The sequence below is a fragment of the Spea bombifrons genome, chromosome 3 (assembly GCF_027358695.1).
Source record: "Spea bombifrons isolate aSpeBom1 chromosome 3, aSpeBom1.2.pri, whole genome shotgun sequence".
Taxonomy (NCBI): Eukaryota; Metazoa; Chordata; class Amphibia; order Anura; family Pelobatidae; genus Spea; species Spea bombifrons.
The window spans coordinates 108801727-108828957 of record NC_071089.1 but is presented as its reverse complement, the minus strand read 5'-3'; the positions used below and the strand labels follow the sequence as shown (position 1 = coordinate 108828957).

The 27231-nt window shown below is 42.3% G+C and overlaps 2 protein-coding genes and 1 long non-coding RNA gene across 3 annotated transcripts; 1 reads left to right on the top strand and 2 right to left on the bottom strand.

Annotated features, from left to right (window-relative positions):
- Positions 1-363: 363 nt before the first annotated feature.
- On the bottom strand, positions 364-25444 carry LOC128484433 (ribonucleoside-diphosphate reductase subunit M2-like). The gene is made up of 11 exons (XM_053460809.1): positions 25434-25444; positions 3503-3666; positions 3323-3400; positions 2645-2785; positions 2446-2562; positions 1879-2012; positions 1690-1784; positions 1438-1571; positions 1254-1358; positions 1050-1163; positions 364-879 (listed from the first exon to the last, which is right to left on the bottom strand). Exons 2-11 carry the CDS (start codon positions 3587-3589, stop codon positions 727-729), a joined length of 1158 nt encoding a protein of 385 aa, XP_053316784.1. The 5' UTR covers positions 3590-3666; positions 25434-25444; the 3' UTR covers positions 364-726.
- LOC128484128 (ribonucleoside-diphosphate reductase subunit M2-like) lies at positions 9658-12832 on the bottom strand. Its single transcript, XM_053460447.1, has 10 exons — positions 12746-12832; positions 12588-12665; positions 11560-11700; positions 11361-11477; positions 10877-11010; positions 10698-10792; positions 10449-10582; positions 10264-10368; positions 10060-10173; positions 9658-9889 (listed from the first exon to the last, which is right to left on the bottom strand). Exons 1-10 carry the CDS (start codon positions 12830-12832, stop codon positions 9737-9739), a joined length of 1158 nt encoding a protein of 385 aa, XP_053316422.1. The 3' UTR covers positions 9658-9736.
- LOC128484436 (uncharacterized) lies at positions 24859-26783 on the top strand. The gene is made up of 2 exons (XR_008351151.1): positions 24859-25588; positions 26126-26783. It is a non-coding gene; the product is annotated as an uncharacterized LOC128484436 (long non-coding RNA).
- Positions 26784-27231: the final 448 nt, after the last annotated feature.

Here is a 27231-nt window from a genome sequence, read left to right as displayed (position 1 = left end):
AGGTTTTGCCCTAAAATGTCACTGACAAGTGATCAGGTAAATTTTTTTTTATTTAGATGTCCACTCTTCCTAGGGAGAGGTCATCCAGGGACCCAGCAGCTGCCATAATTATTAGATTGCCCCCCCCCCCACACACACACTTTTGTTTGGTTCTGCAGCAGTTTGAATACAAAATGGGGTACTACTGCTGCTTCTCTTGCCTCCTTAGTTTTTTTTGCTCCACTTCACCCCAGTATAAACTCTGAACCACAAAAACTGATGCCCTTCAAGCCACGGGGTTAAACCGGTTTACGAAAGCAAAAGATACTTTATGCAAGGCATATGCTAGTGGCTGTAAACTCATAACTGAATTACAAACACAAATTCATTACAAGATTGTTTATTATAAGTTAAAGTGCAACATTTACAGACTAAAAGACAAATATAAAAAGTAAACTAAATAAAATACTGCTATAGCAGTTAGCTTCCCCTGCAGGGTACACAGCACCCTTTCTTACATGCACACCAAGCTGTACAGGGTACCCATGAGTGTAACATGATTCCTACCATGAGCTAGGACATTGGCAGAGTGGCTAAGCTAGTGGATGTGCTTGAATCAGGGACATTTCATTAATTCTAGTCGCCACCACCACCAATATCTGCTTTGGTAGGCTTGTCTCACATTTGAGACTTAGCTGCACAATAAAACAAGTCATACACCAGTCCTACTGCATCCAGAGTCAAAGTTTAAAAATCTGCATCAAGTGTGAACGCGTGGTCTGATGTCTTTGACATGACTCCCATCTTCTGATATTCACCAACTCTCTTCTCAAAGAAATTAGTCTTTCCTTCCAGTGAGATGTTCTCCATGAAGTCAAATGGATTTTCTACTCTGTAGATCTGCGTACAGGAAAGGCATTGTTAGCACAACAGCTTCAGAACATACCGTGGATACATTCACCAATCAAGCCACGTCAGCTTCAAAATGTTATGTAGCCGAATTGCTTTCTGTTGAAGTTATCATGAAAGCGGATAGTCTGAGGGTAGCTGGATAAGAACTTGTTAATTACCTTGCTAAAGCCAAGTTCAAGCAGCAGACGATCAGCAACAAATTCAATATACTGTGCCATCAGTTTGCAGTTCATGCCAATCAGGTTTACAGGCAGTGCATCCGTCAGGAATTCCTGTAGTGGAGAAGGAGTGTTAATGTACTGGCATATGGCCCAACTGGTTTAATAGGTACAGTCACTGCAGTATGACAGTAGTAAGCTTACCTGCTCAATTCTCACTGCATCTGTAATTAGTTCCTTGACACGAGCCTCAGATGGTTTGTTCACAAGATGCTTGAACATGAGACATGCGAAGTCTGTGTGTAATCCCTGCAGAAATAAAAGCCATGTTGAGGGACAGAACATTCACAAGAGGCACCAGAGACCATTAATATAGGAAGGTACCAACCTCATCACGGCTAATGAGTTCGTTTGAGAAAGTGAGCCCAGGCATCAGGCCACGTTTCTTCAGCCAGAATATAGATGCAAATGAGCCAGAGAAAAAGATGCCTTCCACGGCAGCAAAGGCCACTACACGCTCACCTGTAAATGTATTTAGTGTTAGGAATTGGTTAGAACCGATGCAGATGCTTTCATTCTACTAGAAATACATTAAGTGCAACTATGCATTATGGAGCACTTTAGAGCATCATATTCTTACCGAAGGTTGCACCTCTGTCACCAATCCAGCGCAGTGCCCAGTCAGCCTTCTTTTTCACACAAGGTAAAGTTTCAATAGCATTGAAGAGAAATTCCCTGAAGATGGATACAACATGTTAGCTTGTCTTTCAGCCACATTATGCTTCAAGGAGCAGATGCAGTTTGGAGGGATCAGAATCTATTTGCTTACCTTTCCTTGGGATCTTTAATGTAAGTGTCTATGAGAAGGCTGTACATTTCTGAATGAATGTTTTCCATTGCAATTTGGAATCCATAGAAACAGCGGGCTTCTGTTACTTGTACTTCCTGACTGAACCTTTCAACCTAGAAGGTCACAAGAAGTTAGTACCTTTTCTTAAATCTAAACACTCCCTAACTCACCTGCTAGAAGGCAAAACTCGTAATAGCAGGACCCTCTAGTTCTGTCAAGTTAGGGAGTCTATTAAGCCTTTCACTGCCTAAAGTACTTACACAATAGAGTCTGGTTAGGGTACTACAAAAGCATTTTGCTAGCAATTGTTAACATGAACGGTGAACCAAAATGTTGCATGACAGTCCACAATGGCCAGAGCCATACGATGAAGGCCAATAAATTAGGCAAATTAATCTTTTGGTAGATTTCTTGATGAGATAGGGGCACAAATAGCTCTGCATGGTGCAAACACTTTTAAAATATAGTATAAATTCACACAGTAGATTAGCAGTCTGTGCTAGCAATGCTGCTTAGTATTCTATTACAAGGAGCAGTCCTACTTACCAAGTTCTCATTAACAATGCCATCACTTGCAGCAAAGAAGGCCAGAACATGAGAGATGAAGAACTTCTCCTCTGGCTTCAGCGATTCCCAGTGCTGAAGGTCTTTGGAGAGATCGACCTACAAGAAGCAAAATCTGTATAAGCACCTGGTTGTGTGCCAGAAGAAAAGCTCCATGAGCAGCTTCAGCCACGTTACTCACCTCCTCTGCTGTCCAGAAGGAGGCTTCTGCTTTCTTGTACATCTGCCAGATATCGTGATACTGAATAGGGAAGATGACAAAGCGATGGGGGTTGTCCCTCAGGAGGGGCTCCTGGTGAATTGAAGAATCTTTGTGTTTCACCTTTAGATATAAGAATAGAATCCCGTTATAGCGTAGTCAGTGAAGGCAAAGAAAACCCTCGGATACTCAGAGCTAGTTCAACCATTAAGAACATAACTGCATATGAAGACGGGAAGCAGTGGGCCCCATGTAATTACGGGGGGGGGGGGAGAGAATTCTGCAATCCACGAGTTGGCAAGAAGTTACCAACATATGTAACCTCAGTCCTTAAAGCGCCAGTCACCCAGCCCTTCCCAACGGAGCGCAGCTCTAGAGACAAACTGCCTTGCAGCCAGCATGTCAGGGCCGGCAGCTCCCATCCCCCATCAGTCTGACTGCTTTTGGCGCCTAGCATGACGAAAAGGCACTTTAACGAAACCCGACTAGAAACCGGCAGCAAGAACGCTCTACATTCGAATATAAACACCGGGATCATATGTGGACTAGAAACGCGTTATTACCGGTTGCACAGAAGATAAAATACTGGAATAGCTGAGGCTTAGATGAATGAGATACTGCTTACTACCGTGGAAAGCGAGTCTGGGAGCTCTGACTTACCGAATCAGTCTCAACGTCCTGAAAGATCTTACGGGCGGCTTTACTCGCAAGGATCCGGGTGTTGCTAAGGGAAGGCGGCTGCCAGGACAAAAAAAGAAAAAGGGGGGGTTAGTCACATGAAGGAGAGAGGAATTTAATGCGAACCCCCAGACCGAGCACCAACGTTACACGAGGACTCACCGTGTTCTCCTTGTCAGTCAGGGTCAGGTTCTTCATGGGGGACACGTTCTCACCCACAACTCCAAAGGGCTTACGGGGAGACAGCATGTTTAGGCGGGATAGGCAAGCGACACAGAAAAAGAGCGCAAAAAAGTTAACCGCTAGAGGCAGCTAAGCCTACAAGACAAATGCTGAACCAAGCAGGGGAAGACGAGAGACTGTGGGCGTCCGCGCAATTTATATTCTTTTTGCATTTGGCGCCGGGAAACTTAAACCAATCAGAATCGCAAGAGGGAGAGGTCAGTCGTATCGTGATTGGATGGGGCTCAACTAGAAGCGTACTTGGAAATATCTCGCAGCCAATCAGAGGCCTCCAAAGAAGACCAGCTGTTACCCCCCCCCCAAAAAAAGGCGCCTTTTTTAACACAATACCGGCATTTTATATCGCACGACGGAGTTAGTATTAAAATAAATATAAAGACATGTATGTTGGATTAAGTATATCAGTGTATGAAATCGGCACTCTCTCAAAGCCGGAGTGCGTTTAAAATATGATATTCCTATAACCTGAATAGGAGTGGGGGGAGGGGGTCTGCATGTTACACAACCAGATTTACGCCTGTTATGAAACCTATTTTCTTGCATGGGAGGGACTATTGATTTGCTAATAAAATAAACCGAATATACATTAGCAGTTTGTGTGTATGTATATGTATATTGTAGCCGTATTAGTCCAGTGGTTTTTGATATATATATATATATATATATATATATATATATATATATATATATATATAATGTCCAAGCAGCTGAGTGTATGTGCGGTGTTGAGATGTCCCTTACACAACCATGGGTTTTCCTCGTTTTATAATCAGGACATAATTGCAATGATACTCAAAGTAATGTCACGGTGGTGGTAATATTGGGTTATATGAGTTATTTTTCTGTGAGGAAGAAACATGTACTTTATTATCCCACTAGCGGCCATATTAGCCCGATTGCAAGTTGCAGGCTTGGTATAGTATTACATACTAGAAATTGCATAAATCTGATGCAGCGTTCTGGCTGTAGTTACTGTCAGTGTTGGCCAATAAACAGGTTTAGATTTCTTTTTGATCATGATAAATCTAATTTAGTATTTTTGCTACAATTTAATCAATAAAATTGTCTACAATGATGCAGCACCGCCGGCACTCAAAGAGTTAACCGGTCTCCCGCCTCAAGTCAGATGAGGGAACGCTTGTCACTGCAGGGTTTTTGGCGCGCCAAATGTATGAAAGGTACAATAACAACAGCTAGTGGGGCTGTGGTCTGCGCTCATTGGCTGGTGGGTTAAACCTCGGTAACATATTGACCAATAGGAGTCGAGCATGTGTTCCAAGCCTCGTCTGCTCTTTAATGACTAATTTTTGATGAGGAAGGGTGTCGTTCTCCCGCTTGTTTGGAAGTGGAAATAAAGCAAGTAATTTCACAACCGGTTCAAGTATGAATAATAAGTCTTTATTTTATTTATTATTCTAGCTTAGATGTATTTTGTTGTTAATAGTGTGTATTTATATAGCGCAATCGTATTCCGCAGCGGTGTACAGTAGTACCCTTATGCAACTGCTCGCTATGCGAAGATTTGGCATAATGGATATGGAAAAAAAACTCGTGGATTTTGCACGATTCACATCTAAATTGTCAATAAAAAATATTTACCAATATCTGCTAATTAATATTTATACCAGAAACTTTATAGCATACAATATTATATTCTTTATTACGATGTATATGTGTGTGTTAATGTTATTCATCCTCACTCTCCCCTACAAAATCTGCCGACTCACTAAATACAAAGGGGTGCAGTTTCACCAGAAGTCTCCTGTTCATGTGCCATATTTCTTTGTTTGCATTGTTGTCTGATTCTAAACACGGATACTCCTTTACATACATGTGATACCACACATGTTCACCAGTAAGAAGCATGTGAAGGATTTTTTGGGGTAACAGTCTTCTGGTTTTTTTTTCAGATGTTTTTGTATTTGAGTGTCTACTTTTACTTGGCTTTGAGCAATTTATTCAATTCATTGTGAATTTCATTTTGGAACATTTACATAATTAAACGCTTTGTGATGTGATTCTTTTTCTCCAACTCTTCATTATGGATATAACCCTTAAAGCACAGTTGTGGATCTTCAAACTTTGCCTCCAGGTGTTGTGTGCAACGGAGCGGTTGCTTCACCCAAGTCTGAGAACAATGAAAAGTTGCGGCACTGGTTGATAATTGTGCAAGTCTTATTGGTATGTGGTTCTTAATAGAGTTGTGCAAAAACTATTCAGGCAATTTTTTTGTTTAATTTTTGGAGAAGGAATTGTTTCCTTCTCCTCCGTCTTATTTTTCTGTCTTCGTCCTCTTCTCCGTGGACATGGCCTCCTGTGAACTTCCACAAAACCTTTACCCCTAGACACGAGTTCTCAAACAAGTATTAATGTACGCTTGTAGACATGACACTGGCCAATGACTAAATACAGCAACAATAGTAAATGGCGTTAGAATGATTTAGTATCCCGCAGGAACAATATTAACGATGCAGCAAAAACATACATGGCATTACCCACAACACTCACAAAAAGATATAAGAAGGTTTTGCACAACACTTTAAATATAGCAAGTAATTGTCACCCTTAAGATCCAGGTGACTGAAGTTACCTCTTCCTCAACTTGGGGAAGAAGCATCCTGGTGTAGGGATTTTTGTGTAGACTTTTCCTTCTTTGCTGCAGTCTCTTCTCTTAAGAAGGGTTTTTACTGGATGGGATCTTAGAGGATTCTTGACCTCTGGAGTTTTGAAATGAGCCTGGTTTAAAATGGACTGGGGAAGAAAGTTCTTATCAACTGTTCAAAAGTGTTTTCCAGTTCATTGCAAAAAAGGTTCACTCCCCTTGAAGTGAAGGTCACATAGAGGCATTATTTGCTGCCCATGAATTTAACCATACAGCCTTGCAGCAAACTGCAAAGCAAAGGCGTGATTCAGTGGTAGCACCAAAAAAAGTCAACAGCAAAACGAGTATTCTAGATGACTCTTCCAAACCAGGTTGGAGCCATATTCCAGAGGAATAATTGTCTTTCTAGTAGATTTAGTTTTAGAAGCATCCAGCTTCATCTTGCACATCTTAGCAAAATAGTATGTTAACTAAAAAAGAGGTTGCATTACACCATAAAAGCATCTTATCGCTGCCCTGGAAATCGTACGCCTCCTGGCATGGCAGTGGAAGAGGTCTGGCTTTTTATCAATATTCTTGTCCTCCAATTCTAAGGCGCAAAAAACTGCAGAGATCAGCAACCTATAAAATGCTCAACCAAAGGGCCATCATAAGAAGGTATCTGAGGGTTTGAAGTAGAAAAAAGTGCTTCTTCCTTGGAGAAATAAGCCGTTGGTGGAGGAGCTGCAGTCACTTAAGTAACAGCTTGGATCCCAAATAAATCAGAAGTGGACTGGAACCAGTTCATAAATTTCACCTAACTTTGGAACAGGAAGTGCAAAGCTTCTTGTTAGGATCCCTGAGAGTCATCTTCTAACCTGATTTTGGCAAACATGAAGGGGCAGAGCTTTCAGGCACCTTACAGTCGGGTTTAATGAGTGCTAAGAAACAATGCGACCCACCTGGCTTGTTACCTCGGCCTAGACAGGGTTTAATTAAGTTTTATTCTTTGACAAAACAAACATTTCATATACAAGGCAGGCTGTGACGCAGAGCACACAACTTCACTAAGTATATATAGGCATAACATGCATAAAGTCGGTATTAAAAACAAGCTCATCTTAGACATGAAAACACCTATACATTTGTTGGAATGTTAGTGTGTTGCAGCAGAGCCCCATCAATCATTTAAACTTTAGTCTGTAAGGAAGCAACAGACAGCATAAGAGTAAGAAATCTGAAACAGTTCCAGGGGTGCAAAAGTTGTGACGTTTTTGGCAGGAATGACTCTTGGGGTTGAGGCACACGTAGTAAACGCGACATTCACACTAATAATAAAATCCCTCTAAGCTAGCCTGTGCAATAGGACACTGTCAGAACGATTGCAACAAAGTCTCCTCTACTACATCGCACCATGGCCATAGCAAGGGTGAGGCGAGAGAGGCACTCGCCTCAAGCACAGCTGCAGGGGGGCTCATAGACGTCCGATCAGCAGGGGCAGTCGTTGGGGAGATCACAAAACCACTAACCGGCCCAACATTAGGGAGCCTGAGGTCTGTCACTTCAGACCTCGACTTCCGTGGTCTCTACATGCAGTCAAATGATGGCGAGTACTGGGATATGATGTCAGCGTATATACATCTTTATGTGACGATGTGTGTATAAGGTGCGTGTAAGAGCAGTGTACGTGTATATGTGTGTTTATGGGCAGGTGCGTGTAGGGGCAATGTATGTGTATATGTGTTTATGGGCAGGTGTGTGTAAACTGTGTGAGCAGTAGTGTGTAAGTGTGTTTATTGGCAGTCGTGTGTAATGGCAGTGTGTGAGGGCAGCATGTGTGTGTTTATGGGAAGGTATGTGTAAAGGCAGTGTGTGTGTAAGGGCAGTGTATGTGTAAAGCCAGTGTATGTGAGCAGTAGTGTGTAAAAGCGGTGTATGTGTGTGTTTATGGGCAGTCATGTGTAAAGGCAGTTTAAATAAAATAGCCTCGGGGGGGCACAAATTTCCATTTTCGCCCTTGTGCGCAAAAGGAGCTAGCTACGGATCTCCTGTTCCCTAGCATGCATGAATATCCTTAGGGGGGTGGCTCAACTGACTGTAGCCAACAGGGGCCATGCCTAAGCATTGTACTACAGCACTGGAAGAATCTCATTGCACAGAACCAGAACTTTTCCCTACACAGTCAAGTTAGCTGTGTGACTTACTCACTTTTCCCTCCCAGCTCTCCAGGGAGCCCGAAGCAATAATGAAGGGGAGCATGTCAGAAGTGAGACAGACTGTCACATTACTCATGTAGAGAGGAGGTCTTTATCTGCTTTGTTTATGCCTCCGATTCTAAAGGGAAACCAGAGCTGAAAAGCAAGTTTACCAGTGGTACAATGCAAGGCTTCAGTACCACATCCTTGTGGACACAATCCCCCAACAAAGATTAAGTAGGCAAACAGGCCTCACGTGAGCTGTGACCATGTGGCTACAGATTAAGGGAGGAATGGCAGGTATCCCCAGAGTTCCCTCCAACCACAGGGCTTCTGGTAGTAAGGACTTGAATAAAGCCCCCAATGTAGAACGCCAAGAGCATGAGGGGTGGGCCTTCTACCTAGAGTGGACCAGGAAAACACAGGGGAAACAATGTTTTCTAAACTTTTGTTATGCCCTGCCCTACCTAGATAAGTAGATCCTCCTCCAAAACCCTATTTGTTCTAAAGACAAATCGGCTTGTTCTGGAGATATATTTGGTTTAAAATGCAGCACCTTGAGGGGACATAGGAAGGTTAGAGACCATCCGAATAGTGAACATAGTATGACATCACCCAACAACTACAGTGGCGTGCAAAGGCCACAGATCATGGTGGATCACTTCCCAGATCAGATTTAAGGGGGATTTGTATGTTAATTTATGGCAATTTCATTTGCCATTAGAACATGTTGTCAAGCCTACTTATGCAAAGCAAATGATATGCTCAGACATTTGAGATAATAAAGTCAGCCCCCGCCCTTAGGCCAATGTGAATCGTTTAAAGTATGCTTTTCAGCCACATACACAAAATACCTAAAGTTTTCAATAAACCCCCCAGTGGAACATTAGCTAGCCTTCAGTATAATGTTTTCTTGCAACCATGTCATGATTGTATCTAACCTGCCCCATCTCAACTTGGCAGTAGAAACATGGTTTAGTCACAGAGACTGGTTTATGATTAAGAGGCAAGTTTATTACAAGATTCTTTAAATTAAACTGCGGGAATTTTATAGACAATCCAAACATACAAATATAAAAGACAAAACACTGCCAATATACAAGTTAGCTTCCCCTGCAGGATACACAGCACCCTCTCCTACATGCACACCAAGCTGTACAGGGTACCCATGAGTGTAACATGATACATGGTTCATACTATGAGCTGGGACATTGTCAGAGCACGGTTAAGCTAGTGGACGCATAACATTTCAGAAGTTAGTCACTGCTACCAATGGAGATCCATGCTTTAGGACTGTCCAGTTAACTCATGTTTGATACCTAGCTGCACACAAAAAAGTCACTATACCCAAGTCTGCATCCATCAAAGCCACAAGGGTTAAAAATCTGCATCAAGTGTGAATGCGTGGTCTGATGTCTTGGACATGACTCCCATCTTCTGATATTCACCAACTCTCTTCTCAAAGAAATTAGTCTTTCCTTCCAGTGAGATGTTCTCCATGAAGTCAAAAGGATTTTCTACTCTGTAGATCTGTGTACAGGAAAGGCATTGTTAGCACAACAGCTTCAGAACATACCGTGGATACATTCACCAATCAAGCCATGTCAGCTTCAAAGCGTTATGTAGCCGCATTGCTTTCTGTTGCAGTTATCGTGAATGCGGATAGTCTGAGCGCAGCTGGATAAGAACTTGTTAATTACCTTGCTAAAGCCAAGTTCAAGCAGCAGACGATCAGCAACAAATTCAATATACTGTGCCATCAGCTTGCAGTTCATGCCAATCAGGTTTACAGGCAGTGCATCCGTCAGGAATTCCTGTAGTGGAAAAGGAGTGTTAATGTACTGGCATATGGCCTAACTGGTTTAATAGGTACAGTCACTGCAGTGTGACAGTAGTAAGCTTACCTGCTCAATTCTCACGGCATCTGTAATTAGTTCCTTGACACGGGCCTCAGATGGTTTGTTCACAAGATGCTTGAACATGAGACATGCGAAGTCTGTGTGTAATCCCTGCAGAAATAAAAGCCATGTTGAGGGACAGAACATTGACAAGCGGCACCAGAGACCATTAATATACAGGAGGTACCAACCTCATCACGGCTAATGAGTTCGTTTGAGAAAGTGAGCCCAGGCATCAGGCCGCGTTTCTTCAGCCAGAATATAGATGCAAATGAGCCAGAGAAAAAGATGCCTTCCACGGCAGCAAAGGCCACTACACGCTCACCTGTAAATGTATTTAGTGTTAGGACTCTTATGTTGCATAGTAAATTGTTTCCATGGAGCATTCAATTGAAAATGTTTAAATGCAGTGTAGTAGTTTTCTGTAGTTCAATCCTTACCAAATGAGGCTTCTCTGTCACTAATCCAGCGCAGGGTCCAGACAGCCTTCTTTTTCACATAAGGCAAAGTTTCAATAGCATTGAAGAGGAATTCCCTGATGAGCGACACAGTATATTAGCTACCATCAATCCCTTGACGTTACAATTCAGTTTGGAAGGATCAGAATGTATTTGCTTACCTCTCCTTGGGATCTTTAATGTAAGTGTCTATGAGAAGGCTGTACATTTCTGAATGAATATTCTCCATTGCCATTTGGAATCCATAGAAACAGCGGGCTTCTGTTACTTGTACTTCCCGACTGAACCGTTCCACCTAGAAGGTCACAGGAAGATTTAATCCCACCTAGTAGATTGTAAACAGGACCATCTTCTGCATGCGTTTTCTGTTTATTTGATAAATTATAAATTTATCTGACTAAATGTCAAGGCTGTCTACAGGACCACTCAAGAGTCTGACCAAAGAAGTTTTCTTGGAGCAAGCCCAAGACCCTAATGGATGATTGGGATGAGATGGAGCCATCATTCAAGTCTCTTCACGGTTCATACGCGTGCCACACATTGTAGCATATATATTCATCAGTAAATATTTAACAGATACACATATTATATGCATTTCTGCGTGTGTGCAGGTTAGCCTGCCCTGGAACCGACTGTTGTACGCACCAAGTTCTCATTAACAATGCCATCACTTGCAGCAAAGAAGGCCAATACGCGAGAGATGAAGAGCTTCTCCTCTGGCTTCAGCGATTCCCAGTGCTGAAGGTCTTTGGAGAGATCCACCTACAAGAAGCAAAATCTGTATAAGCACCTGGTTGTGTGCCAGAAGAAAAGGTCCATGAGCAGCTTCAGCCACGTTACTCACCTCCTCTGCTGTCCAGAAGGAGGCTTCTGCTTTCTTGTACATCTGCCAGATATCATGATACCGAATAGGGAAGATGACAAAGCGATGGGGGTTGTCCCTCAGGAGGGGCTCCTCATGAATTGAAGAGACCTGGATTTTTACCTTTGGGAATAAGTAGTAGTGATGTACTACACTTAAGCATCAGAAGCAAACCGATTGACACATGAACCACAACATTCCTGGTTGAGACAAAGCAATGCATTCCTTTAACCCCTTAACCTATGAAGACCACATCACACAAACATGGCAAGTTAACGACCAATGACATGCCTGGCACATCATGGCATTAAACAAGCTTAGAAATTGATCTAAGATCACTTTCTTCACTCAAACAGTGTTGCTGAAATGCCTTGATAGCAAGGCATTCGGAAACTGCCAACACCCACACCTGGACATGTTTTTGCCAGTCACAACTGCCACTGCATGAGATTATGCCACTTACAAGATGGCAAAAAAATATTTTAAAAAGCCTAGTTGCCAGGAGAGTCTCTCCAGAAAAGAAAATAAGTTCTGGGGGGGCACACTAAATGGGTAAGGAAGAAATTACCACAAGTGTTAACAGCCTTGGTCATAAAGGGTACAAAAAAAATAAACAGCCTGATCCTTAAGGGGTTAACAAGATGCCTTTACTAGTCAGATTTATTTACAAACCCAGCACTTGCATTTCCCAATTTATTTTTTAAATTTAACCCACAGGCAAGGAGATGAACTAAAGCAAACCCCAGGATAAAGAGGTCCATAGACAAGCAGACAGTGACACCCACACAACACGTTTATGAATGTTTTCCTGGAGGCAGGTCTAATGAATACGTTTAAAGGGGCACTAAAGGCATCACCTGTACTTTAATGCATATGAGGGCCCTTTAACAATTTACTGAAGGCCCGCTGCAAATAGATGGGAGAAGATTGACACACCGTATTAACGTTACATTAAGCCGTCACCGACCCAACTTTCCATAGTAGTAAACAGTATCAGAGCTCAGACTTACCGAATCGGTCTCCGCCTCCTGGAAGATCTTGCGGGCGGTTTTACTTGCCAGGAACCGGGTATTGCTACGGGAAGGCGGCTGCCAGGAAAAAAAGCGGGAGTTTAGTTACACGAAGGAGCGGAAGGTCCCTGTAGACCCGACGTTACACGAGGATTTACCGTTCTCTCCTTGTCAGTCAAGGCCAGGCTCTTAGTGGGGGACACGTTCTCACTCACAACTCCAAAGGGCTTGCGGGGAGACAGCATGTTTAGACCGGGTAGGCAGGTAACACAGAACCGGAGAGCAAAAAATAAACCACAGGAACTAACGTTAACCGGAAGCCGCTATCACCGTAACAGGATGCTGGATTAAGCAGGGGAAGATGACTGAGCGCTCGCCTCCGCGGAATTTATAGCACTTTTGCATTCGCTACTAGGGCACTGTAGCCAATCAAAATGAGAAGAGAGGGAAGTCCTAAGGTTGGCTTTCAGTGATTGGACTGAATTCAATATAAAACGGGCGTTACCAAACAATGAGAGGCGTGGCAAGTGTCAGCCTCTGCTTTATAATCTAATTGTGTTAGAACAAACGTATTACGCAATTTCCGTTTGTTGATTTACAATTGCAGTAAAGCAGGGGTTCTCAAACTGCGGCCCTCCAGCTCCTGCAGGACTACATCTCCCATAATCCTCAGCCAGCCCCTTAGCTGAAGGAGCATTATGGGAGATGTAGTCCTGCAGCAGCTGGAGGGCCGCAGTTTGAGAACCCCTGCAGTAAAGCGTCCGTCCCAACAAATGTGCTAATTTTCAATATCCAGAAGTGTAACAGTATCAGACACACAGGTCATAAATCATTACACAAGCTTCCCAGGAAACGATGGTTAATTACAGGGGTTATACAATACATGACATCCACATTTGGAGGGTTCACTATAGTGTATTATAAAGGAAAAATGAAGACAGAAAAACATCAAAAACCCCAGCCCCACCACCCAAACAGCTGTCATTAGCTGTCAAGCTTTTAAAAAGTGCACCCCCTCCCCTGATGGTACAGTCTGTATCTGGTGCAGGGCTCCACTATAATTCTTGTGCATTTGCACAGGTTTATTGACAGGTGGCTCATGGCCTGCTTGTAACTAGCTCATGCTTCTCTGCCACCAGCCCACGTGGGGTCATGTATCTATTCTAAAAAAACAAAAATTAGAATACAATGTAGCCAGGCCTGGACTGGCCACCTGGCACACAAATTAGCATAAAAACTTGTGGCCATGCATATCGTGCTGCTGGCCGAGCTTCATCATGGGGCCACCGGGCTTATAGAGCCAGGACCGCTGTGGGGTCACCAGTGTGGCCCTGAATGTAGGGTTAACATACCTGGAAAGTCTGGCTACTTCAGTGGGCGGTACCGCTGGGCACCGTGGGTGGTTTCTCTGATGTCACGGGACATGTGCCATTTTTGGAGGGGAAGAGGGCAGGGAGTGGGGTCTCTCTGTGGTGTCCAGGAGAAGGGGAGCTTCCCCAATAGTCTTCAGGGCGAAACCCAGAGAGTTCCGAGGAATCATCATTAATTCCTTAAATTTCATCCTTTCAATTTATTTTTGTTGTATCAATCTAGATCATTTATCGTAAGTGGACTCTCATTTAAGCGCTATTAAATATTATTTTTAATACACACTCCAGCCAGTTTATGCATTTTACTACATATGAGCGTCGCATTATATTTTACCTATTTTTTTAAAAACATTTTTGCATGCAAATGTATAAACAATTCAATCCTAACTAAAGGTTGTTCGGATTCTCTGATTCCCCGGGTGTAGTAGGTAAAAGTGTGAATTAAAGCCCTTACGAAGTCCCTTAATGTACATTCATGCTGATCACTTGCTTTGTCTTGCTGGCAGTGTGTTCCTGCTTTACTGTACTACTGCAATTAATGCTTTTAATGTAAAAGAACATTCCTCACCTAATTCATGCAAAATGCCTATTGGAGTCCATTGCGAATGTGTAGGAATTGGTGAAGGCATTCTTAACATATTGGAGTTGGAAAATTAGACTCATTGTCTATGTCTCCCTGCCTGCCATTACTGAAAGCAGGAAGCCATCAATATTGTCATATGCCCATATCCTTTTCCACTTGTGCACAAGGAGGGGTAAGACCCATTTTTGCTGCACGGGTTGGCTTTCCATCGTCTTCCACAACTTCTCCTGGCCCAAACATAGATCTGCTGCCATCTTAAAGCCCTGTGATAGGCATACCTGGGAACTCTCCTGGTTGGACCTGGAGATTGCCGGGTGAAGCACCTCTTCTCCGGTTCTCCGGGTCAAGACCCAAATCCTCCGGGTCGCAGGATCTTGCCACGCCCCGCCCATTTCCCCTTAAAATGGGGGTGTTTCCCGCTGCCAGCAGCAGGACCGCCCCCTAACATCAGGGGAACTCCCATTGATGTCAAGGGGGACTCCCACCAATGTCACGGGACCAACCGCTGCCATCAGTGTGCAGTCCTGGCCGCGTCCCACAAGGGAAGGCTCTGAGTAGGCGGCGCCTAGAAGTTCCCAGGTATGGTGATAGGGCGAAACACGTCATGCGTGTAGACGTCATTACTCACACCAAGAAGAACGTGTTCCCCGCTAATGCAAGACTGACGGTGGTTCACAAAGTGAACACTGGCAAACGGAGCGTCTGGGTGTCTATGTAAAAGTGAGCATTTTGCTGTCTTTGAAATAAATTGGGTTTTGAATAATTTGGATATGTTTACAAACCTTCTCTCCTCTGCTGTTTTTTGCTGCTCTGTGAGATCTGAGCGGAGATCTGGGGACTCTGTTAATGGTCTGCAGCTGTTGAGCTGTGTCAGGAACATCCCGTTTGTGAGGTGGTGGTCTTCAGGTCACCCTACACATTTTGCCAAAAAGTTGGAGCAAACTATTGATCTACTTTATTGAAGCACTTTTTGTATGCTATCTGACAGTGCCTGCCCATCTTTACTCTGGGGGAGCTGGAATCATTGCAGTGATGCCGATGCTTGTGGTGGCACCTCTTTTCAAAATGGCACTGACCCAGGTCACCCAATAGGCACCCTATATCCCAAGATCTATATATCCCCAAATATGCCCACCACCACTCATACATGTGCTCTGTCCATTCAGCTACACCAATTCCCAAGGCCAAGTCTACTGGAGCGCAAGTGAATATCACACTTTGGGATTATGTACAGAGGGAGTGCAGTTCATCCTGATAATTGCTCTTCCTGCGTAGGGGCATCTGGAGGGAGTTGCCCTGCAATGTGTTTCGCCTCAATCAAATATTAGATTTGCTGTGTGCAGAGACCGGGGCCCATATTGGAGCGATTCCAGAAGGAGTGGTAGATGCCTCAGCAGACCGCGAGTGCCACACGCTGCCAATTTTAACAAGTGCTGGAAGAGGAAAAGGTTTCAGTTCATTTTTCATCAGTAAATTGATACAAATTGTGCTGTCCGCTGACTGCTTCAGGTAACTAACTGTTCCTGGAGGACAGAAAAGAATGAAAAGGGAACTAACGTGTCTACAGGAACATGATCTGCCTGCAGCCAGCTCACCAGAGGCATTGTCAGTACTTACCTAATGAGCTTTCTGTGGTCTCCAGAAATATCGTGATATGGGGATTCCCATTAATAAATGCTAATAATGTTTAATATTTGGAATATTGGGGAATAGGTTAGGTATCTATACATTTCCCCCATGCTTCTGGTTCACGATTGAACCCAGAAATGCCCGTCTGCCGCAGAAGCTGCAGTTCCAATGCTGCAGAAAGAGGGACCTAACAGCTCAGCGATCACCCTGAAGAGCAGAAGAGAGACGGTTAATAATATTCTCACATTAAATAACATTTTCAAAATTGACCTGACTCTTAATAAGCACTATTCCAAGAACGGCCACACGAGGGCCCTGTTATAACGGAAAAAAAAACATTTATTGTACAACAGAGAGTGTATATTTTATTTATATAGAGCCGATAATTTCCGCAGCGCTTCCTATAGCCCATATAGTCAAAAGGTCTGACAAAACTAGAACTGACCGACTAAGACAAACCGATACATTAGATAAAGAGTAAATACCTGTATTAGATATAGGTGTATGGAGGATATATCAGATAACTAAGGACCACTTATTTTATTAACATTTAGAGCTGATTGTACAATTTGCCCAGGTGGGCAGAAGGAGTGAATAGAAGCAGTGGTTTTTACAGCACATCACAACCACTAGTTGACCCTAATCACTACTGACCAAGTACAGGTCCTTGGGGAAGGCTCATGGAACTGTTGCTATCACAGCTTTTAGAATTGATAAATGTATTTAATTAAAAACACCTATAACTTGTTATTTTTGTTTGTCAATGAGTGTATTTGCTTTCAAAATATTTATTTTAAATCTTCGCTTAATATAAATTTAGATCCATGTCATTATCTAAACAAGTTCCTGTCCTGGAGTTATTTCCCTGGTCCTCACCCCTCAAAGGCGGATTAATCCAATAAATCACAGTCAGCAATTTAGTTGAGAAAAGGATAACATAATGGGGAGAAATAATTGTGCATATTAAGAGCACTATTGCAATGAGGGCAAAAAAAAACCAAAATATCAATAACCATTAAATTAACAATAACAAACTTACATTAAGACATACTGGTACAGAAAGAGAAGAGGGATCTGCTCCTAAGAGCTTACAATCTATAAGTGAATCGTTATCATAAACATCTGGTTTTATAAACTGTTACAAAAAATGGAATCAATGCACCTTTTCTTAAAATATGAGAATTTTTGGATTCATGCGGAATAAGATTTGTACATACACATGTTTATCTAGGACAGTATTATGCATTTGCTTAACGTATGACAAACTACCTACAGTAACAAGAGCTCTAGCAGAAGATGATTCTGTGAATGAGATATTTTATGACAGTCTGGCAAGAAATCCTCATTTCACATCCAAATATTTTCTGATCCATCTTCAGGACACAATAGCACAATTATACATTGTGAGTCAGCCTGCTTTTCACATCCAGAACAGCCCTATTGTGTGTGTGAATTAAGTGTAAAAATAAATGACATTAATTCATTCGCATCTCTAAAAAAGAATGTTGATGGAACCTTTGCACCAAACTTATTAGGCAATCAAATCAAGTATAAATTTCAGATTTAGCTAGACAGATCTCTCTGCTAACGTTGGTTGGAATGTTTAATAGCCACATCTTTTTATCAGAAGAATTTGCTTGAATCTGCTGTGAGACCATCAGCCCATCCCGAAACAAGAACACATTTAACTGTTATTCATTTATTTTCATTTATAAAATGCATTACCAAATCAAATTGAAAAGATCCTATGAGGGTAAACTGAGTAAACTGGGTTTATATTTTTACTAGATGTCCAAGAGGTACTGGCTGTTAAAAATGGCGACTATAAAAAGCAGCAAAGCCATTGGTGGTTCTAATGTGTGAACATATTATATTTATTAGTTATGTGGCCAAATTCTTGACATCAGTGTGTGTACTAATTGTCATGCCTGGGAACTTCTGGGCTCCTGGGGGACACGGCCACTAACTTCAGTGGACGGTCCTGCTGACATCAGGGGAGTCCCTGCAGCTGCCCTTCATTGGTTGATGCTAGAGGAGGCCCCTGCCGGCGACTAATAGAGTTGCTTGCGTGGACCTTTAACTCAGGTTCCCTCCCCAAGCCAAGTTTTGCCATCAAGAGTTAAAGGTCGGTACGAGCGACTCTATTGGTCGCTGGCAGGGAGCTCCTCTGCCATCAACCAATGAAGGGCAGCTGCCCTTTATTGGTTGATGCCAGAGGAGGCCCCTGCAGGCGACCAATGTGTTCATTGCATTTACTTATACCTTTACCTTAACAAATATTAAGAAAAAAAGCCATCTCGGCTTGAATAATGAACTTCTATTCCCATTCATGTACAGCATGGGGCGCTCTTGTTTAACGAGCAGCAAGTCTCAACTTTAAAATAGTGTACAGATTTAATGTTTACTAAATGCATGCGTGCCACTAGCTCCTCGATGTCTGGAATAGTGCGCAACACATTGTCCACCACTCTGGCTTTTACGTTTTATGTTCTGTCTCACACAGGGGATAATCTTCCAGTTCCAAGATGCAATATATGAAGATACTGAGTACAAAATGCACTTCACTAAAAAGACAGTCTATTTAGATTGCAAGCTTTCGAGCCGGGCTCTCTTTACCTAATGTAACCGGTTTGTCTCAGTCGGTCAGTTCTAGTTTTGTCAGACCCCTTGAATGAATGGACTGTAAGAAGCGCTGCGTAAATTGTTGGCACTATATTATAAAATAATATTTATACTGTGATTACAATAAAACGATGAGTTACATAGGAATACTAAAAATTATCTGTAATAAAGAATTCTTCCCGAAGTTAAAATAGTCATCAGAGAACCTTAAAGTTGGAAAGTGATCTTTCTGCGAGATATTAATATCTCGAGACATTGTCTTCAGATCTCTTGCAAGGTTTTGATAAAAGAAGATCTGCTTTTGTCCAATAATAATGTATCTGCCCTGGGCTTCTTATGATGTCATTTTGCTGTAAGTTGTGTATTATTTCTGTAACGCACACGGCAGCTTTCATGGCTGGCTTTAGGCCACTTGATACCCCGTGGGAGGAATAAGATATTTTCACACCCATTACCCTGCATAGTTTAAGCAAATCAACCCTCACACACCTAAAGAATAGAAAAGGGGAGCCTTTGTCCTCCGGTGCCTATAGTCCTTATAACGTGTGTAACCCTTTACCTGCCTTTCTGCGGGAGTAGTGCATTGGACTCACTCTTCTTATGAAACAGTCATTAATTAATAATAGCTAATAATCAATAATAGCCTGAGATTTTTTTTGTAGGGTAACATATTTTAAAAATAGAGAATATAAATCAAGAGAAACAAGGCAGCGCTCTCAATAATTAACACAAAAATTCGATAAAAGATATTTTATTATAGACAAAATAAATTCATAAAAACAAAAGACCGCAACTAAAATATACAACAAAATAAACATAAGCTGCAGCGTTTTGTTTTTATACATTTATTTTGTCTATAATGAAATATATCTATTTCATTGCTTCCCCTTCTTTAGAATGATTGGTTTGTATGAATCAAATTTTTCATTTTTGGTGATGGTAGCTTTATACATTAGTGCTGAGTATGTTTTTGGTGTTTTCTTTGGTAAAAAGTTTAAAAGTAGAGGTGGACAATGTCCCAGAGTACAGCAACCCAGGAAGATGTAATAGGTCAACAAAATAGGGCTGATCAGTAGTTTTGGATGTTGAAAGCAGACTGGCTGACAATGTACAACTGTGATGGCTCACAAAGTGATGATTGATGGCTCACAAAGTGATGATGGCTCACAAAGTGTTTAGGTGTAATGTGAGTGAGGATTGCTTGCCAGATAGAACACCAAGAAATATGAACATATCATTCACAGATTCATCTTGGGAAAGAGCTGATATAAAGGCATTGTAGGTGGATGGCAAGGAATGATTGGAATGATGGATACCTGGAATGGCCTTCAAGTGACAGTGGTATGGACAGACTTGTTTTAAATGATCAAGGGGCTTATTTACTAAATCAAAGTTATCTCGCAATTTGTACTTAGTACTTAGATACTGTAAAGGTTCAGCTCCCCTTTGCTAGGACTGGCTCTAAAATCAGGTACCATAAGCAATGTTCCCTCTAATTTTTCTTGGGTGATGTGCGCAGAAAATTTCTGTCGTGCAAAATTTTTCCCAGAGCCAAAATTTTGTGCGCACAATATGCTTCTACAGTCCATATAAAGTTGGTGGAGCTGAAAAAAAAAATCACATTGCAAGGGGGTGGAGCTATTTATTTCCAACCCTTTCGACTCCATGGTCTATTCTAAAGGTGAAATTCTCACCGCAAAAATTAATTATGAGCGAATCATGAGCGGAGGCTCCGGGCTGCATAAAGGATCAATATATATATATATTATTTTTTTTTATTGGGAAAAACTGCATACTATTGACAGGGGTACAACATAACACCTATCACTATATACTGAGGCACACATTAACTGGGGTACAGCATATCACTATATACTGAGGCACACATTGACTGGGGTACAGCATAACACCTGTCACTATACATTGAGCCAGACATTGCCAATAATGTAGCATAACCCCTATCACTATATACTAAGCCAAACATTGATGTGGTGTAGGCCTACTGCTTCAGTGTCTGGCTTAGTATATAGGGATGCACCGAAATGAAAATTCTGGACCGAAAACTCAGCAATCACTTGACCGAAACTGAAAACCCACTTTATTAAAAATAACACACCCCCAACAACAATATTATATATATACATACACACATATATATATATATACACATATATATATATATATATATATATATATATACACACATATATATATATATTTATAAATATATATATACACATATATACAGATATATATATATATACACACATATATATATATATACACATATATACACACACATATATATATATTGTGACAGAAAGCAAGGAATGATAATGGAGGGAGTGTATATTTCACCTTATATTTTGCAGGGTGGTTACCCTCAATAGTTTACTAGCCCCAGGGAGATGTATTGTTAATAATGTAATTATTAATGTCTGTTGTTATTTGTGTGTTTTTGGGTCCCTGGGGTGGAGCATTTGGAGAGTAGGGCGGGCCAGTGCTCCACTCCACAGTTTATGAGCAGCCGAAGACCAGCAGGTGGGAATCCAGTCCGGAGATTATCGGATACTCTCCTAGCACTCACCTGCATCCACTAATTAATGGGAGAGGCAGTTAAGTAGCCTTCTGGTCTCAGTGCAAAAGAGAGATCATTTGGCTCCCAGAGAGAGAGAGGGAGAGAGCTGCCAACATACTGAATGCTGCCAATATAATTTGCAATTGTGTTATTTTGTTTTGTTGGAACGGATAAGCCGTCCAACTGCAGTTAGGTTGGATTACCCTGTATTAGTTAGTGCTCACAAGAGCGAGGCTTTTTGTTTTGGTTTATTTATTTTCTGTAATGCCTGTGGCGACGAAATAAAACAGGCCCAGCCTTTTATTTTACCCTCCTCGTGTTTGAGACGTCTCTGCAGCCTAATAGACTGTGTGTAAGTAAAGATTCCCGGACAGAGTACCAAAGTGAAGGGGTATTCTGTCACATATGGTGGAGAATGCGGGCAACACACGAACAAGTCGGTAAGGTGCAAAAGAGACTAAAGAAAATGGAGGATGTCATTAAAGCACTTATCCAGTGCACCACAGTGCAGCAGGAAACTAACAAAAGGGCAGCTGAGACGAATACCATACAGCAGGAGAATATCGCTGCACTACAGCAACTGGTGCTAGCCCAAAAAGAAAACACAGAGGCTATGATCAGGCAAGCCGCATTAGCTCAAGCTGAAGCTCATCAAATGCTCAGAGAGGAGCAGCACAATGCCACTCGTGCCATGCAGCAAGAGATCCAGGTCCTATCTGAGAGGATTACCAGGGACACTGCAGAAGGACTGCAAGGTCCCAAGGTAATCAGGGCAAGTAACTATCTGCAAAAGATGGTGCCTACAGATGATGTTGAGGCCTACCTTATGGCATTTGAGCGAACAGCGGAGAGAGAAGGCTGGCCTGTGGCTGAATGGGCAAGCTTAATAGCACCGTTTCTAAGTGGAGAACCCCAAAAGGCATACTACGATCTGGAACCAGACCAAGCGAAGGATTATAACAAGCTAAAATTGGAGATCCTGGCACGTTTGGGAGTTACAGCCGCTATCCGCGCACAGAGATTTCACGCCTGGATGTACAGCCCAGGAAAAGCAGTTCGGTCACAGATGTTTGATTTGATACATCTCGCCAGGAAATGGTTACAGCCGGAGGTCAATTCATCAAGCTTCATAGTGGAACAACTAGTGATGGACCGATTTTTGAGAGGTTTGCCAGTTACTCTCCGCCGGTGGGTCAGTCAGAGCGACCCCCAGACAGCTGACCAGTTGGTGGCTTTAGTAGAGCGGTACATCGCAGCCGAGGAAGTCATCCAACATCCTGCAGCGGAGCGACCTCGAAACCTAAAAAACCCCAGCAAATATGGTAAGACTGCTCCTGGGAAAAGGGGGACTTTTGAAGAGCAAGTGGGCTCTTACAATTCCAGGGACATAACGCCGAGAGAAAGAGGTTTTTTCATGCAGGAAGAACCTACAAGGGACACTAGAATGATAAAATGTTTTAAATGTCGGGCATTTGGACACATAGCAAAAGACTGCCCTGATAATATCGAACCAATGGAATGTAACTTGGGTAATAATAGGGATGGTTATTCATTATATTCGCGATCTGTGTGTTCTGCAAACAAAAGTGGTTGTGGGAAAAATCATCCATGGTGTACTGTAACAGTGGAAGGGAAAACAGTGCAGGCCTTACTAGACTCTGGAAGTATGGTGACTCTGCTGGACAAGTCTTTGGTTCCCGACATTTGTACTGATGACTGTAATAAGGTGGATATCGCATGTATACATGGGGACATACATAATTATCCCACTACTATGGTTCGGGTCGAGACGCATTGTGGCACAGTAGACTGTCAAGTTGGCCTGGTACCAAAATTAGCACACGATATGATAATCGGTAGAGATTTCCCACATTTTTTAGGATTGTGGAAGTCCTCTGAAAATAATGCATCTAGCTTATCGGATGACTTTCCTTTTGCAGACATATTGGTAGATGAGCTGAATAGCAATGAGGAACCTGGAAATAAGCTGTCATGCCCCATTAAAACACTAGTGGGCGATAATCCAGAACAGCATGATTCTTTGAATAATCAGGATCAAGACATGGGGTTAATTGATTTAGAAGTTAGCCCAGGTAATTTTCATAGTGCACAGTGGTCAGATCCTACTCTATCAGTGGCTAGAAGCACTATTGCAGTAAGAAACGGAGCACCCACTGACCCAGGAAAACCACTTACCTATCCGTATTTTGAAATTGACAATGACTTATTATATCGAGTTGATAAAAAAGAGGCGACAAAACAGTTGTTGGTGCCACAAAGTTATAGGCGCACAGTGTTAAATCTCGCACATAGCCATGTCTTAGGGGGTCATCTAGGAGTGGACAAAACGAGAGAAAGGATACTCAGGAGATTCTATTGGCCAGGGGTGATTGCAGACATAACAAATTACTGTGCATCCTGTCCTGATTGTCAGCTCACTGCCCCATTTAAAGCATTCCGTAGTCCATTGGTGCCCTTACCCATCATTGAAACCCCATTTGAACGTATTGCGATGGACTTTGTTGGCCCGTTGGTGAAATCTGCGAGAGGACACCAATATATATTAGTAATATTGGATTACGCCACCCGATATCCCGAGGCGATACCTATGCGTACAACCTCTGCAAAGTCTATTGCCAAAGAATTGTGGATGATGTTTAGCAGGGTTGGGATCCCAAAAGAAATTTTGACAGACCAGGGAACACCATTCATGTCTAATGTCACGAAAGAGTTATGCAAGCTCCTTAACATAAAGCACCTGAAAACGTCTGTGTATCACCCACAAACAGATGGTTTGGTAGAGCGGTTTAACAAAACCTTAAAGGCAATGCTAAGGAGAGTAATTGATAAAGATGGGAAAAATTGGGATTTCTTGTTACCCTATTTAATGTTTGCCATTAGGGAAGTGCCTCAAGCCTCTACGGGGTTTTCACCATTTGAATTATTGTATGGTAGGCATCCCCGGGGGCTACTTGACATAGCTAAGGAAACTTGGGAACAAGAAGGTACTGCATATCGTAGTGTCATTTCCCACATAAACCAAATGCAGGAACGTATGGAGGCCATTATGCCCATAGTACGAGAGCACATGGAAAAGGCCCAACAGGATCAGAAGAATAGTTATAACAGGAACGCCAGGGTTCGGGTGTTTCAGCCTGGTGATAGAGTCCTAGTCCTTGTCCCCACCGTAGAAAATAAATTCCTAGCAACCTGGCATGGACCATATGAAATTATTGAAAGGGTAGGAGAAGTAAACTACAGGGTGAGACAGCCAGGCAGAAGGAGGCCTGAGCAAATTTATCATGTAAATCTACTTAAGCCATGGAAGGACAGGGAAGTCTTAGTTGCAGTGGAAGCCTCTACCTTTCCCCTAAAGGATAATGTTGAACCAGAGGTTAACATACCAGTAACCCTGTCCGTACACCAGACACGTGAGGTGAAGGAATTTATTAGATTAAATAAAGATGTGTTTTCCCCAAACCCAGGCAGAACAAATGTTATAAAACATGACATTATAACAGAACCAGGTAAAAGGATCTACCTCAAACCTTATAGAATACCTGAAGCTCGCAGGGAGGCAGTTAGGGCAGAAGTTAAAAAAATGCTACACCTTGGGGTAATTGAAGAGTCATGCAGTGATTGGAGTAGCCCTATTGTACTTGTACCAAAACCGGATGGTACAATAAGATTTTGTAATGATTACCGTAAATTGAATGCCATCTCAAAATTTGATTCATATCCCATGCCCAGAGTTGATGAGCTAGTAGAAAGACTGGGGAAAGCCCGTTACCTCACTACACTTGATTTAACCAAGGGATACTGGCAGGTTCCACTAACAGAGCGAGCGAAAGAAAAAACTGCTTTTTCTACCCCCGACGGTGTTTTTCAATATAAGGTTTTACCTTTTGGGTTACATGGGGCCCCTGCCACCTTTCAAAGGATGATGGACAGGATATTGAAACCACATATGCGTTATGCAGCTGCATATTTGGATGACGTAGTCATACATAGTGAAGACTGGGAATCTCACCTTCCAAAAGTGCAAGCCGTGTTAAATTCAATTCGAGATGCTGGGTTAACGGCTAACCCAAGTAAATGTACAATTGGCCTAGAGGAAGCCAAATACTTGGGGTATTCTATTGGAAGGGGTTTAGTGAAACCTCAGCAGGCAAAAATAGAAGCCATACGCAATTGGCCACAACCAGCCACTAAGAAACAGGTGAGAACATTCCTTGGTCTAATCGGTTATTACCGGAGGTTCATCTCTGAATTTGCTACAATTGCAAGTCCTTTAATTGACCTGACAAAAGCAAAAGCCCCGGTGTTGGTAAAATGGTCCCCAGAAACTGAGAAAGCATTCAAAAAGTTGAAAGAAATCATCTGTACCCAACCAGTGTTAGTAACCCCTGACTTCTCCAAAGAATTCATTTTGCAGACAGATGCATCTGATGTTGGACTGGGGGCAGTCCTTTCTCAGGGAAGCCGAGGGGAAGAGCACCCGATCTTGTACATAAGCAGGAAGCTTAACCCACACGAAAGGAATTACTCTATTGTAGAGAAAGAGTGCCTTGCTATAAAGTGGGCGGTAGACCATCTTAAATATTACCTGCTAGGGAGAAAGTTTAGACTGGTAACTGACCACGCACCACTTACATGGATGTGCCAGAACAAAGAGAAAAATAGTAGAGTAACACGCTGGTTTCTGAGTTTGCAACCCTATCACTTTTCCGTAGAACACAGGGCTGGATGCAAACAGGGGAATGCTGATGGGCTCTCAAGAATGCACTCGCTGATGTCTATGGTCGCTCACCCCATCAGGTCTGAGCTGGGGGGGAGGATGTGTGACAGAAAGCAAGGAATGATAATGGAGGGAGTGTATATTTCACCTTATATTTTGCAGGGTGGTTACCCTCAATAGTTTACTAGCCCCAGGGAGATGTATTGTTAATAATGTAATTATTAATGTCTGTTGTTATTTGTGTGTTTTTGGGTCCCTGGGGTGGAGCATTTGGAGAGTAGGGCGGGCCAGTGCTCCACTCCACAGTTTATGAGCAGCCGAAGACCAGCAGGTGGGAATCCAGTCCGGAGATTATCGGATACTCTCCTAGCACTCACCTGCATCCACTAATTAATGGGAGAGGCAGTTAAGTAGCCTTCTGGTCTCAGTGCAAAAGAGAGATCATTTGGCTCCCAGAGAGAGAGAGGGAGAGAGCTGCCAACATACTGAATGCTGCCAATATAATTTGCAATTGTGTTATTTTGTTTTGTTGGAACGGATAAGCCGTCCAACTGCAGTTAGGTTGGATTACCCTGTATTAGTTAGTGCTCACAAGAGCGAGGCTTTTTGTTTTGGTTTATTTATTTTCTGTAATGCCTGTGGCGACGAAATAAAACAGGCCCAGCCTTTTATTTTACCCTCCTCGTGTTTGAGACGTCTCTGCAGCCTAATAGACTGTGTGTAAGTAAAGATTCCCGGACAGAGTACCAAAGTGAAGGGGTATTCTGTCACAATATACAGATATATATATATATATATACACATATATACATATATATATACATATATACACATATATACACACACATACATATATATACACACACACACACATACATATACCTATATATACATACATATACATATATATATATATATATACACACACACATACATATACATATATAATTGCTAACAGCAATCACACTCCTATCATGCCCAGGCAGCCAGTACATGCTGGAACCTGGGCATCATATTAATGTGATTACAGCCTCCCTATGCCATGCTATCCCCCCCCCCTTACACATCCATGCTATCACACACACACACACACACACTCATTCACAAACATTCAGCATAAACTA